Source organism: Eulemur rufifrons, chromosome 19 (genome assembly GCF_041146395.1).
Source record: "Eulemur rufifrons isolate Redbay chromosome 19, OSU_ERuf_1, whole genome shotgun sequence".
Lineage (NCBI taxonomy): Eukaryota > Metazoa > Chordata > Mammalia > Primates > Lemuridae > Eulemur > Eulemur rufifrons.
This window is the reverse complement of record NC_091001.1, coordinates 47,153,502-47,167,128: the sequence shown is the minus strand read 5'-3', so window position 1 is coordinate 47,167,128 and position 13,627 is coordinate 47,153,502. Positions and strand designations below refer to the sequence as shown.

At 46.6% G+C, this 13,627-nt stretch overlaps 1 protein-coding gene across 1 annotated transcript in view; it reads left to right on the top strand.

The window, feature by feature from the left end:
* SMYD1 (SET and MYND domain containing 1) overlaps positions 1–5,876 on the top strand; it is a 38,811-nt gene extending 32,935 nt beyond the window's left edge. Inside the window, exons 6-9 of the mRNA XM_069494779.1 lie at positions 368–460; positions 2,966–3,129; positions 4,150–4,318; positions 5,718–5,876. Of these exons, the coding sequence (XP_069350880.1) occupies positions 368–460; positions 2,966–3,129; positions 4,150–4,318; positions 5,718–5,876 (585 nt within the window). The remainder of the gene's footprint in view (positions 1–367; positions 461–2,965; positions 3,130–4,149; positions 4,319–5,717) is intronic.
* Positions 5,877–13,627: the final 7,751 nt, after the last annotated feature.

Below are 13,627 nucleotides of genomic sequence, written 5' to 3'. Positions count from 1 at the left end.
AGCAAAGAGGAGGAATGGCAAATATTTTGGGGTGATAGAATCCAAAATGCCAGAGAAAACACAACAGGGATCAATGTCAGGTTCTGCTCTGGGGTCCAAAGAGCCAGGAATGAGCACAGGCTGGGGGACGACTGGCTGGCAGCAAGGCTCAGGGACTTGGTTCATAGAATACACAGCATGAGTCAAAAGCTGATGAGGAAGCTGGAGAAGCTACAGGGACCTTAGGTAGCATTTTCAGGAATGAGGCATTCAGAACGAGGAAGGCATTAATCTTGCAGGACGTCGAATGTCAAAGATGGCAGCTATTCAAAGGTAGAGTGGGCAGCCTCATGAAGGGGTCTCGGCTCAATGTCTCTCCCTTTCCCAGCCCTCTCAGGAAGTGGTGAAGGAGATGATACAATTCTCCAAGGATACACTGGAGAAAATAGACAAGGCTCGCTCTGAGGGTTTGTATCATGAGGTAAGAAGTCACTTTTTATAGAGGATGAGGGTGGAGAGGAGGGTGGAAAGGTTCTCTACTAAGGGAGGGAAATGGGGTGAGGGAGGCTGCCAAGCACGCTGTTTTTCTGGAAGATGTCCTTTGGTTGAGACCATGACTCTTCTTGCCCTGAAACCTTCAACACCTCTTAGGGGTGTGTTCTCAGTGACTGTGCAACCCACTGAAACTGGGTCTGAGGGGAACAAAGGCAGCCAGGCACATGTCTCTGGGGGATCTGTGATAGCTGAGCCTGGCATCAGAGATGGAGGACAGGAGATGGCAGTGGGACATGCTGGCCGTGGTTGCCTGCTCTCTCATAACTGAACGCATGTGCTGGCCACAGTTTTCAGTCTCTACTAACTTTCAATCTCTACCAGTGTTCAAAGAGCATTTGAACTTGACTCTTGAAGCACCAGGGATTCTCAACAGTGTCTACACTAGATTCACCTTTGAAAAATCCTGATGCCCAGATCTCCACTCAGAATAGTTTCACCAAAATCTCTAGGGGTGGGAATCAGACATCAAGATTTTTAAAGCTCAAAGGTGATTCCATTGTGCAGCCAAAGTTGAAGCCCACTGCCAAACATTGGCCTGCAAAGCATTTGCATTGAATTAACCCCGGGCAGCTTGCTGGAAATACTGATTCCTGTTCTCACCCACTAAGATGTGATTCATCCAATTGACACAGAATACAGAAACACGAATCAGTATTTTTTCCCCAAGTTCATTAAGCAATTAGAGGGCGTAAGCAGGTTTGGATGCCACTAGGACATGGCAAAGTGGGAGATTAATGTCTGCTCATTTCTATTTGCTTTTCGCTTCTTGTCTTCCTCCTGCCTTACTAACTCATTTATTGTACATTTTTGAGCCCTTACTGGGGTGATCAATACAGGACGTGCTCCTTGCCTTCTAGGAGTTCTGACAGGTGAGGAGACAGTCATGTTAGCAAATTGTTATTGTTTAATATGGAAAATCTATGTCAGAGGCATGAGGTAGCAGCTGGAGCAAGCAGGAGGGCTCCACTAGCTCCATTCCCGTGGCTTCTTTCCTCCTCTTCATTTCGTTCTTTTTTTCATTTAAACTTGACAGGGCCAGGTGTAGGGCTGGACACTGCCCCCAAGGGTTTTAGAGGATGGTCTTCAGGATGAATTCAACGCTAGCCATCGTTTTGCAACATCCCTACCTAGTTGCTTCATGGGCTCTGGGACGGTCTCAGAGCAAAATTAGTTTTCACTCATTTTAAATGGAAAGACTTGTATGACATTTCTCTCATGAGAGCAGCAAGGGCAGAAGGGAAGAACAATGAACAACTCAAATCTAGAGACCATTCGACTTTGTAGGGTGCAGCCTAAGCCTATGTCTACACACAAATCGGTCAGGAAAGCCTGACTCCAAGCTGATTGGAGTCAGGCCCATCTTATTCCTCACCGAAGCCAAGGCAGCACCCTCCCAGTGGGTCTCCCAACTTCTTCTCCACTCACCCATCTCGTATACTTCTAGGAGGACATGATTATCCAGCCTTACTGAGCATAAGGCCAACCCAGGGGCTTATACTACCTGCACATCCAATGTCTCACTCCCAGATACTTGGTTTCAATTGGTCTGGGGTAATGCCTGGACATCAGTGTTTTAAAAAGCTTTCCAAATGATTCCAAAGCACATCCAGGGTAGAGAATCATGGGAATGGTGGTTAGAATCCTTGACTTGTTGCTCACTACCTGTAGGATTTTGGCAAAGTACTTACCCTACCTGTGCTTCATCTGGTAAAATGAGAATATTAGTATTAATAGTACCTATCTCATTGCATTGTTGTGATTATATATATTAATATATATGCATACACACATGTTTATTTGCATATACATTCATGTATGTGTATATATATACAGTCATCCCTCGGCATCAATGAGGATTGGTTCTAGGATCCCCCCAAGGATACCAAAATCCATGGATGCTCAAGTCCCCTATATAAAATGGTGAAGTATTTATACATAACTTACACACATTCTCCTGTATACTTTAAATCATCTCTGTATTACTTATAATATCTAATACAATGTAGATACTGTATATACTCTATTGTTTTTCTATTTGTATTATTTTTATTGTATTATTATTTTTATTTCTTTTTCAAATATTTTTGGTCCATTATTTGTTGAATCTGCAGATGTGGAACCCACAGATATGTAGGGCTGACTGTGTATGTGTGCGTGTGTGTAGCTTTCATAGCTCCCTGCTACCTGCTGACTTGAAAACTCGTTGCTTTGCTATGTCAGCCATATCTTCCACCATTACCCTCCCTATCCTTATACTTAGCCAAATAGGACCATTTTGTTATTTAAATCACAAACTTGTGCTTTCCATCTCTGTTAGCAATTTTCCCAACATTAAAAGAATGAGTGTCCAATGTCATCACGGTGCTCCCGTATGTGAATTAAGCATGTGCTCTGGTGCGATGGTAACCCGCAGGACTATGTCTCACTCTAGGTTGTAAAATTATGCCGGGAGTGCCTGCAGAAGCAGGAGCCAGTGCTTGCTGACACCAACCTTTACATGCTGCGGATACTGAGCATCGTTTCGGAGGTCCTCTCCTACCTCCAGGCCTTTGAAGAGGCCTCAGACTATGCCAGGAGGATGGTGGATGGCTACATGTAGGTGACGATTGGGCGTCTCAGCCTCCTGGAAGTGTGCCTATTCCAGAAGTGGCAGATAGATGGCACACATGCTGCTACCTCTTCCTCCTGCACCCACAGCAGGCATGAGTAATCAATCATGGTTCTCGTTATGACTGAGCCTTTTCATCATGGTGCTCCAAGCAGTAATGACCAAACAACCAGAGCCATACTTGAGTTGAAACCTATTTGTCATCCCTGGTCTTTCCCAAATCCTCTGGAACATCTATCCCTAGGATGACCTCTTCTCCTTTTGATTTCCTTAAGGCTAAGTCCAACTTGATTTTAAGTGATTGCAAAGCCCCCTACCCCCAATAATCAACACAGGAAATTAATGTGAGTTTTCTTTTATTATTGTTATTGTTATTTTTTATAAGAGCCAGCAATCATCCTTGCTTATGAATTGTAAAATGCAACTCCCTTGCTTTCCCTCAGCCAATATCCTCTATTGCCTTCTGTGACCACATTGTTATGTGAATTTGTGTTTCTGGCCAAATGAATAAGTTGGCACAAGAAGGTTTGTTTCTTTGAGGGGATGTTACTCATAAACAAAATGCAGGTAAACTGTACAACATGCAAAAAGGAAGCCCTGCAAAGAGAATGCCAAGGAGCTGAAAACACAAGGCTGTCCCGAGAAGAACCTCCAAGTTATTTTTACCCCTTGACTTTCCCGTCACTTTCCCTGGAGAGAGCTGAGGTGTTCCTGAGAACCCCCAGCTTCCTGTGCTCAAGCTCAGTACAATCCTGGTCCCTTTTCCCCTTGAGGGCTTGGCTGAGTGGCCCAGGTCAGAGTCCCAGCACTCACTTCCTCGCTGTGTGGGGTGTTTGTCTCTGTGCCTCAGTGCCTTTTCAGCAGGCCGCAGAAGCCACATGGTGCTGGTGGGAGGAGCAGATGGACTTAATCAACAAGGGCACTTTATAAGTTGTCAGATGATTTGCAGATAGATAGAAGGATGGCTGGGACGATGCTCTGTGTGATTATTTGCTATGCCCCTACAGGAAGCTCTACCACCCCAACAATGCCCAACTTGGCATGGCCGTGATGCGGGCAGGGCTGACCAACTGGCATGCTGGTAACATTGAGGTGGGACATGGGATGATCTGCAAGGCCTATGCCATTCTCCTGGTGACACATGGACCCTCCCACCCCATCACCAAGGACTTAGAGGCAAGTAGCATCTTGGGGCTTGGTGCTCCCTGCCTGATCTGAGCTCTCTAAAGATGGGAGTCTGAGTTCAGGTGGACTGTACTTTAGGAAAGTCTATAGATTGCCAGCTAGAACAGAAGGGAACTCAGAAACGTGTCAGCTCACTCCTCTTTTTTTCACATATGAGGACACTGAGGCCCAGGGAAGGGGAGTCACATGTCCATAGTCACATAATAAGTTAATGGCAAAGCTGAGACTTGAACCCTGAGTCTGTTGTATCATGATGCTCCAAGCCTGGACTGAGAAAACCTAAACAATGGGGAATGTGTATTTGTGTGTGTGTGTATGTTTGTGTGTGCAGCCACCTAGTTAGAGAGTGTCCTGGGTTACAGGCAGTGGAGTTTGGGATCACAGGCTCTGGAATCAGACCACCAGGACTGAGTTCCAGTTTCACTGCTTTCTAGCTGTGTGACTTTGCACATATATTGAATGTATGGGCCTCAGTCTCCTCATCTGTAAAATGGGGGGAAAGGATAGGGTTGTGGTGCGGGTGCAATGAGTTAATATGTGAAAAGCACTTAGAATAGCACCTGGCAAATGGCACTGCCGGTGTCCTTTGTGCTTTGAAGGGCTGGTTTATTTGACAGTGACAAGGCTGTCCTCAGACAGTGTGACAGACAGCCTTTGGTGTCATAAAATGTGTTGTAGAATGATGACATTTAGGACTTGTGTGACCTCAGATATGGATGTCCTTTTACTTCTCAGGTCCCCAGTTTCCAAATCCCTAAAGTGGATATAATATGAGTCTCTCAAAGCTGACAGGAGGACCAAGTGAGGGGCAGAAGAGTGGGAGTAACTAGCTTTATGTCTGGTGTACTGAGCTTGTCAAAGGCAGAGCCTTTCTCGATCTTACTCACTGCTGCATCCTCAGCCCCTGACCAATGCCTGGCCCTTGGCAAATATTTCTTGAATGGACGTACGGGAGAATGAGGGCCTTTCTGTGTGTCACACACTGTAACCTTCCTAACCCACTATGAGGTACAAAGGAATCTCACCCCAAAAATGGGTGAGAAAACTGAGGGCTAAGACAGTTAAGTCACTTGCCTGAGTTCTCACAACCAGTAAGTGCAGGAGCCAGGGTGCAAATTCAGATCCCTAGTGGACAGTTCCCAAGAACAAACATTCTCTGCTGAGAACTATCCCTCCAGCTACTCTCCAAGGGTCAAACTCTCTCTCCCTAGCAAACTGGGCCCCCTGCCAGGATGTTAGGCCCCCAGTGTGTGTGTTTGTGTGTGTGTCTATGCACACGTGCTGCATGTGTGTCTTCTGAGGGGATAGATTTGAATCTCAGTGACTGGGAGTCATTTACCCCAAGGCAGGTCAGAGACCAACATGTTTCTGGTGTACCTGTGTCCCACAGGCCATGCGGGTGCAGACAGAGATGGAGCTGCGCATGTTCCGCCAGAACGAGTTCATGTATCACAAGATGCGCGAGGCTGCCCTGAACAACCAGCCCATGCAGGTCATGGCCGAGCCCAGCAGTGAGCCAGCTCCGGCTCTGTTCCATAAGAAGCAATGAGGACCTGCCTGGTGGGGGAGGGGCAGCGTGGCGGGGAACTGGAGAGAGATTCTGGAGGTGGCGGGTCTAGGGGAGACCCTTGATGAGGAAGTTGAGGTAATGCTCAACCTTGTTGCTGTGGGAATGTTCTTCCCTGTGTTCCCCAGCGTCATTTTAGTACAATTCAACTGAATTCACTTCAAGTTAACTCTGTCCCAGGCCAGCCCAACTCCTCCTACAAATATTTATTGGGTGCTAGGCCCCTAGCACCCAATAAAGGAGCTTCAAATGTAGTTGGGTGGGGAAGCAAAATGCAAACAAACATTTAAAGCACAGTGTAATCAAATGCAGTGGTGAACTATACGGAGGGGGGTGCAGAGGCCGGCGTGTGTCTGGGGTGTGTGCGTGTGCACGTGGATATCATGGAGGGGTGACGTCTGAGCTGAGGGTGGCAGGTGCCTGGAGTCTCAGGTGGCTGCTCCCCCATCTGTGCAGGTGTCTCTGGGGCTGCTGGTCTCACCTGGGTCTGGAATATTCAGATCTGGCTGATTAGGATGATGGTGTCCAGTTCCCTCAGGCTGGTGTGGTGTGATGAGGGTGGGGCTATGTCTGGGCCATTTAGGTTCTACTCAGAGAAGGGAAACTTCTTCAGAATGTGCATATGCAGAGAGAGGCGAGGGCCTTGCCCAAACCACCTTAGGCTTCCATTAACATCTGGGTTCCAAGTACAGTTCTAGAAATATTTCTGGAACACGCAGAGAAGGAATGTTCCCTTCCCCACTTTCATCACTAAGCCTTGTGGCTCCCTGGGAGGTGGGGGCTACCTGGACGACATCTGAGATTTTTCTGTCCATTTACCTAGTAGGATGGAAAAGGTCTTTTCAGGGTGAAGCTGAGAGAGAAACTTGGAAACACACATACCTGGTGATCATGGGTCCAGCAGAATTGGTTACATGTGCCTGGGTGGTCTTTACCAGCTCAGACTTTGTTATGGTCCCCAGTGAAGCTCCAGTCTCAGTGCTAAATCATTGTTCCTTTTCCTTGCTCAATTTCTTTCTCTGTTCATCCCTAGGGGCTTCTGCTCTTCTCACCAGAGGGAGCACTCTAATATGGACTCCTCCATGCCTGGGTTGGGATGTCTCAGGAAATGACTTAGCCTTGTCTCCTGGGAGGCTTCGTGATTTCCATCTGAGAAGTGAGGGTCTTGGGAATCAACCAATCCCAAGATTGGCCTGTTACCCTGTTATCTTCTGAGATCCCACATTTCTCACCAGTGTTTTGGGAGATCCAGGAACAAAGTTGTTCAGTTGAGGGTGTCACCAAGACTTCTACATGACCTGGGGCTACCGCTGACCGTAGAGCTCTGCCTAGTGTCTTGAAGTCAAGCGATCCCAGCAGGTCCCATATTTGTTATCTCTGCCTGAAACCTTAGCCCTTTCATCTTCACCCTTTTATCCCCAGAATGACCCACTGTCTCCCTCTGAACCCTGTCCAGTGGCTGAAAACTCTGCAAATGGGCCACCTTTTCACAGAATACATGTACCTGACATTTGGGTCTTCTTTGGGGACACTCTCCTTTCTCGAAGGTTTTTACAGAAAGACTGACAGTTCTTTCAAGCCCCCATATCACAGGCTTAGGGACAGCACTGACATTTTCTCAGGGATCTAAATGGCACTTTCAAAATATCACTTTTCCACCCTCATATAAAACCTCCCAGGAAAACCTTCTTCCCTTCTTTGTCATTGTCGTCTGACCAGCCACTAGTCATTTCCCCATATTCATGGTCGTTTTTTCCATCTCATCTTCCAAAATTGATCTTCAAGAAACTGTGCTCTGTGTTTATGCACCTCCTTCCCTCTCAGACCAGAGGGGTGCGAGTTCCTCTCCCCCTCCACAGCTGACTCTCCACCTGGGCTCTGGGCCCCTCCCCTCCCGTGGCCCCCAGACTTTGCTTCATCCATTATTGCTTCTTCATCCTAGATCCTTGACATTTCTCCACCCACTGCCGTCTTAAGTGCAATCAATAAAAACGGTGGGGACTCTTGGGTCATAATCTTCAAAGCTGAATACTTTTTTTAGTTGTATAATTATTATCTGTCTTTTCTCACCTTCCATTTCTTCTTGGCTCCACTGCAGCCTGGCTCCCACTCCCATTTCTCCACTAAACTGGCTCTTACCAAGATCAGCTCTAGTGGGTACTTATTAGTCCTTATATTTTTTGGCCTCTCTGCATCAGTCGACACTCCCAGCCCTTGATTTTGGTGACCCCACTTCCTTGTGATGATCCTCTGAGGTGGTTCTCAGGCTCCTTCACTGGCCCTGTTTCTCTACCTGCCCCCGGTGTGTTGGCATTTCTGGAGTTGGTTTTGACCTTGGTTCATTCTCTCCTCACTCTGCACACACCCCCTGCATGAGCTTAGGCAGGCTTTTTGTTTAATGACCACCTTGAGGCTGATGATTTTTAAGTCTGTATTCTCTGACCTTGCACTTGAACTCCAGCCCCTCACTCTGTCCTCTCTGATGTTTGCAGGCTCAGCAAACTCGGCATGTCCAAAATGACACTCTTTCTCTTTCCTTTCTCCCCTCCCCACATTTGTTCCTCCTCAGAACACCACCCAGGAAGATCACCTCCTCCATCAGATTGTGAGCTCTTGGAGGGTGGGGGCTATTGTGTCCCTCTGTTCATCATTGTATCCCAGAACCTAGCACAGGTCCTGGAACATGGTAGGTGCTCAGTAAATGTGTGTTGAGTAAGTGAATGAATGAATGAACAGATGAATGAATTTGCTTATCTCAGAGCAAAAGAGACATGGAACTGTGTATTTGGAGTTTTTATGTAACAGCAGTCAGCAAAGCCCATTAAACACTCTGTGTTTCCAAGCAAATAGGTGTGGTTTCTTTCTTTCTGATAATCTTTTTCAGAGGAGCAATGTCTAATAGAACTTTCTGTGATGATGGAAATGCATTATATCTGTACTGTCCACTACAATAGTCACTAGCAACACAAGCCTATTGAAGACTTGAGTATGACTGAAGAACTGAATGTTAAATTTTATTTAATTTCAATTAATTTATACTTAAATCACCAATGTGGCTAGTGGCAACTGTATTAGATTGCGAAATTTTAGAGAAATACTTTAGTGTAGTTTTTAAGGTCATGGACACTGAGAAAAACCATTTAAGCTTGTCTTTATCCCAGCCCTCCTAATATTAGCTATGTGACCTTGAACTGGTTATCTCACCCATACCTCGGTTTTCCTCATTTCTACCTACTGCACAGGTTTCCTGCGAGGACTAAATTTCTTAAATGCAAAGCCCTTAGAACAGTGCCTGACCCATCACAAGTGCTTAGAGACTGTTAGCTGTTATTCCACTTTGAGCATTCCAACCTTGCTTCTGCTGGGTGTCCCTTCTCCCAGTAGAAAGGGGAGGTGAAAGGTAGAGACAAGCAGTGGTGTGCTACAACCAGCTGCGTCAGCACGTGAGAGCCAACTGGGCACATCTCTTCCCAGCTCTGCATTCACCAACATCACACTGATAACTTGAAATTGGCCATGGTGGGAATATTTACACCACAGTGATTGGCTTAATTTTAGAATGCATTAATTTGTTGTGTTGTCCATCTATAAAGGGATTTTACTACATGGGAGTAGCAGAATAGATAGTTAGGCATTAAAGAAGTCTTCACTTAAACTGGGTGAAATTTGCATCCTGAAGCCTCTACTCCTTAAGGCTGCAGCAAACAAGTATGAGACCTCTGATTACCAACCAACAGACTAAGCCATCTGCCCACCGCACTACCGATGTATTGGCCAAGAGCTGGGGCAGTGCAGGGAACTACAATTGGAAGCAGCAGATAGAATTCCAGTTATGTGGCTTGTGTCCTTCAGTGGCACTTACATTTGCCCTTGTAGGACACTTATTTGCATTTGGTTCCTCACCTGGCTCATTAGAGTATATGTTTCTTGAGGGGAAGATTGTGGCCTTACTCAGGACAGCTGATGTTCGAGCACTTCATACTGGATTTGTCTGTACATGAACTCCTCACTTCCCTCCAGACCTGTGCCTTGCACGTCACCTTCCACCTAGATGCCCAGGACGTGGTGCATTATCTCAGATACTTTCCTCTCCTTCACCCCCTGAATAGCCTTCCGTGGCTTGGCTTGTCAGACCAGCACCTCTTCCCCACTTCTGCTAACAGTTCCAGCCCTTTCTCTAGGGACTCTGCACCATGCGGCTCTCAGGAAGCTGCTCAGCACAGGCTGGTGCAGGACTCAGCCTGAACCTGTCACGGCACAGCCTTTCCCGACACACAGTGAGGGCCCGGGAGTCAATGGTGCTCTGGTAAATATTTAACAACAACGTTAAGAAGAGCCCTCATGATTGGATTAGTAAACTGTGGTATATGTATACCATGAAATATTACTCAGCTATAAGGAATGATGAAGATACAACATCTCTATGGTTCTCCTGGAGAGAGTTGGAACCCATTATATTAAGTGAAGTATCCCAAGAATGGAAAAACAAGCATCACATGTACTCACCAGAAAATTGGTTTCCCTGAATATCACCTAAATACAAATCTGGGAACGACACCAATTGGACATCAGACTGAGGTGGGGGGTGGGGGAGGGGATGGGGGTATGCCTACACAATGAGTGCATTGCGCACCGTTTGGGGAGTGGTAACACTTGAAGGTGCTGACTCGGGAAAGGGGGGGTGGGGAAAAAATATGAAACTTGTTTTTAACTTGCATTGTTCACTTAATAATTTATCATGAATATTTCCCATATTATTTCATATCATTGTACAAGAAATAATGTATACATTATGAGGACATACTGTATCTAACAAGATATACTGTTAGAAAAAAAAAAAAAAGAAGAGCCCTGATTTGAAACATTTGCTGATTTCCGTAGTGTAAACACTCCCACTGAGGCCAACACCAAGTACCAAACTGTATGCAGAGTCAGGAGTTAAGTAGGACTAGTGGGCTCCAGCACGTACTGCAAGGGACCCAAGCCAGGCCATCTGACTCTTACTGGGGGACCCCTGCCCTTCTGAATTGGAGAAGGAGTCCCTGCTGTTCTCTAGGGATTCAAACTCTCAGTTTGTGACTCTGGAGGTGCTGACAGTCACAGTCTCTGCCATATGGAGAGCCCTGGGAAAAAAAGTTGAGGGAGGAAAGAGGAGTTGGAAAGGAGTAAGAAATATTAACATTGTTGTTCAGTTTTGGGTCCACCTACCCTTTCCAGTTTTATGAGCTAGTGAACCATGCCCCTTTGCCCCATTTTTATTTTTGGCCTACACCTTTTGGTGGGTTTCTTTCACTTGCTCCCGTTGTGCTAGTTTTTCTCCATTTCGTCCACATCCCTTCTCCACCCTTCTCTGCCCGGCTCTGTGCTCAGGAAGGCTGACCCAGCTCCGACCTGGTGAACCTCCTATGGCTCCAGTAACTGTTCCCTGCATTGCCCCTTCAGGCCTACAGGTGGGAGTGGCTTCCTGTGGTTTGCTAGGCGGGTGCCTCCTCACCTACTTTACTGGCTTCCTTTACTCTAACTACACCTTTATAAATAAATAGTCTTTTTTTTTTCTTTAAGACAGAGTCTCGGCCGGGCGCGGTGGCTCACGCCTGTAATCCTAGCACTCTGGGAGGCCGAGGTGGGCGGATCGTTTGAGCTCAGGAGTTCGAGACCAGCCTGAGCAAGAGCGAGACCCCATCTCTACTAAAAATAGAAAGAAATTATATGGACAGCTAAAAATATATATAGAAAAAAATTAGCCGGGCATGGTGGTGCATGCCTGTAGTCCCAGCTACTCGGGAGGCTGAGACAGGAGGATTGCTTGAGCCCAGGAGTTTGAGGTTGCTGTGAGCTAGGCTGACGCCACGGCACTCACTCTAGCCTGGGCAACAGAGTGAGACTCTGTCTCAAAAAAAAAAAAAAAAAAAAAAAAGACAGAGTCTCACTCTGTTGCTCCGGCTAGAGTGCCGTGGCGTCAGCCTGGCTCACAGCAACCTCAAACTCTTGGGCTCAAGCAATCCTCTGGCCTCAGCCTACCGAGTAGCTGGGACTACAGGCATGTGCCACCATGCCCAGCTAATTTATATATATATATATATATATATATATATATATTTTTAGTTGTCCAGATAATTTCTTTCTATTTTTAGTAGAGACAGGGTCTCACTCTTGCTCAGGCTGGTCTCGAACTCCTGAGCTGAAACGATCCACCCGCCTCGGCCTCCCAGAGTGCTAGGATTACAGGTATGAGCCACCTCGCCTGGCCAATAAATAGTCTTTTCATTGAGTTTCATCAGAACCTTCTGAGTGTGCCTTGTCTCCTGCTGATACATCCTGACTGATACATCTGCTGGTGGCGCTTCCCACATTTAGTCACTAGAGCCCATTGATTCTAATTCCTAAATGCTCTCGAACCTTTCCACTTTGTTCCATCCTCACAGGCACTGGCTTGGTTCAGGCCCCCAAAATGTCTTGCTTGGACCAGTGCCACAACCTTTTAATCATCTCTCTGTATTCAGTGTTGTTCCTTCTCACTGGCCCTTGACACTCTGGTCAGACTGATTTTTCTACAACACATTTAGTAACATTTAGTAAAAACCCCTCAATGATTCCCCACTGTCTTCGGAATCAAGTTCAAACCCCTTACCAGAGTAAAAGGATATTCACGGTAGAGACTCTTCCCTTCTCTGCCTCCACATTTCCCTGCCCAGCAGATACCCTTGGATGTTTCCAGACCTCCTCTGAGACATTTTCCCAGGCATCACCCCCACCCGTTCTGCACCAGGGTCTGGAGCTAGTACACACTGCATGTCCCACGGATCGCTGTATCCTCAGGGCTTAGCATTGCCCAGCCCTCCCTGGCTGAATGGGGCTCGGCTGTGCGGAGAACATGCATTTAATTCCATGTCTCCATTTTTTTTCTAGTAATAAGTACTAGAGAATCAGGGGATGGTGAACATGCCTCTACTAAGTACAGAAAAAGTGCTCTGAAGATTGTGGACTAAGTTAGGCCGCTCCCCCCCACCCAATCACTCTGTTTACCCTAATAGCAGTTGGTTAAAAAAAAAAAAAAAAAAAGAAAGGAAGAAAGAAAAAAGAAAAAGATATGGCTACATTTGTGTGGACATAGACACCCAAACTGGCAGTTTGCAAACCAATCGGCGCTCACCGGGAACGAGCGCCCTCTGTTGGTGGGATGCCCACAGGCCAGGCGGAGGGGAGGGAGGGGGCACGAATGGGGGAGGGGCCAACGTAAAAATAGCTGGTAACAGCAACAGCTGTTTATTCCGTTTATTTAAGCAGGCTTCTGACCCCGTACAAACTCTAAATCCAGCAAGTATTAATTAATTCTCCTTTCCAGGCAAAAACGTACAAACTGTCCCCTCCAAAACCCAGAGTTGTTCCCAGGGGAAGAGCCTCACTGGGAGGAGACTTTCGGAATTTTGTCAGATCCCTGGAGGCTTTGCTGAGAAGACTTTGTGCTACTTCTCCTCCTGTGGCTCGAGTGTCAAAGAGTTCCGCCATTTATCGACTTTGTGGTCCAAAGAAAACCTCTTTTTCTCCCCCTGCCTCTGAATCTGCTTTCAGAGGTTAGTTTCTCTGGGCATGACGGAGTTTCTGCAAATGGTCTGAATATCAAACCCAACTGACATTCCTGAGAATCTGAGAATGGCACTACTGACTTGTTTTATTTGAATGGTATTTGACTTGCGTTATTTCATGGGCTTCTCAGGAAAGCCAGGAGGGAA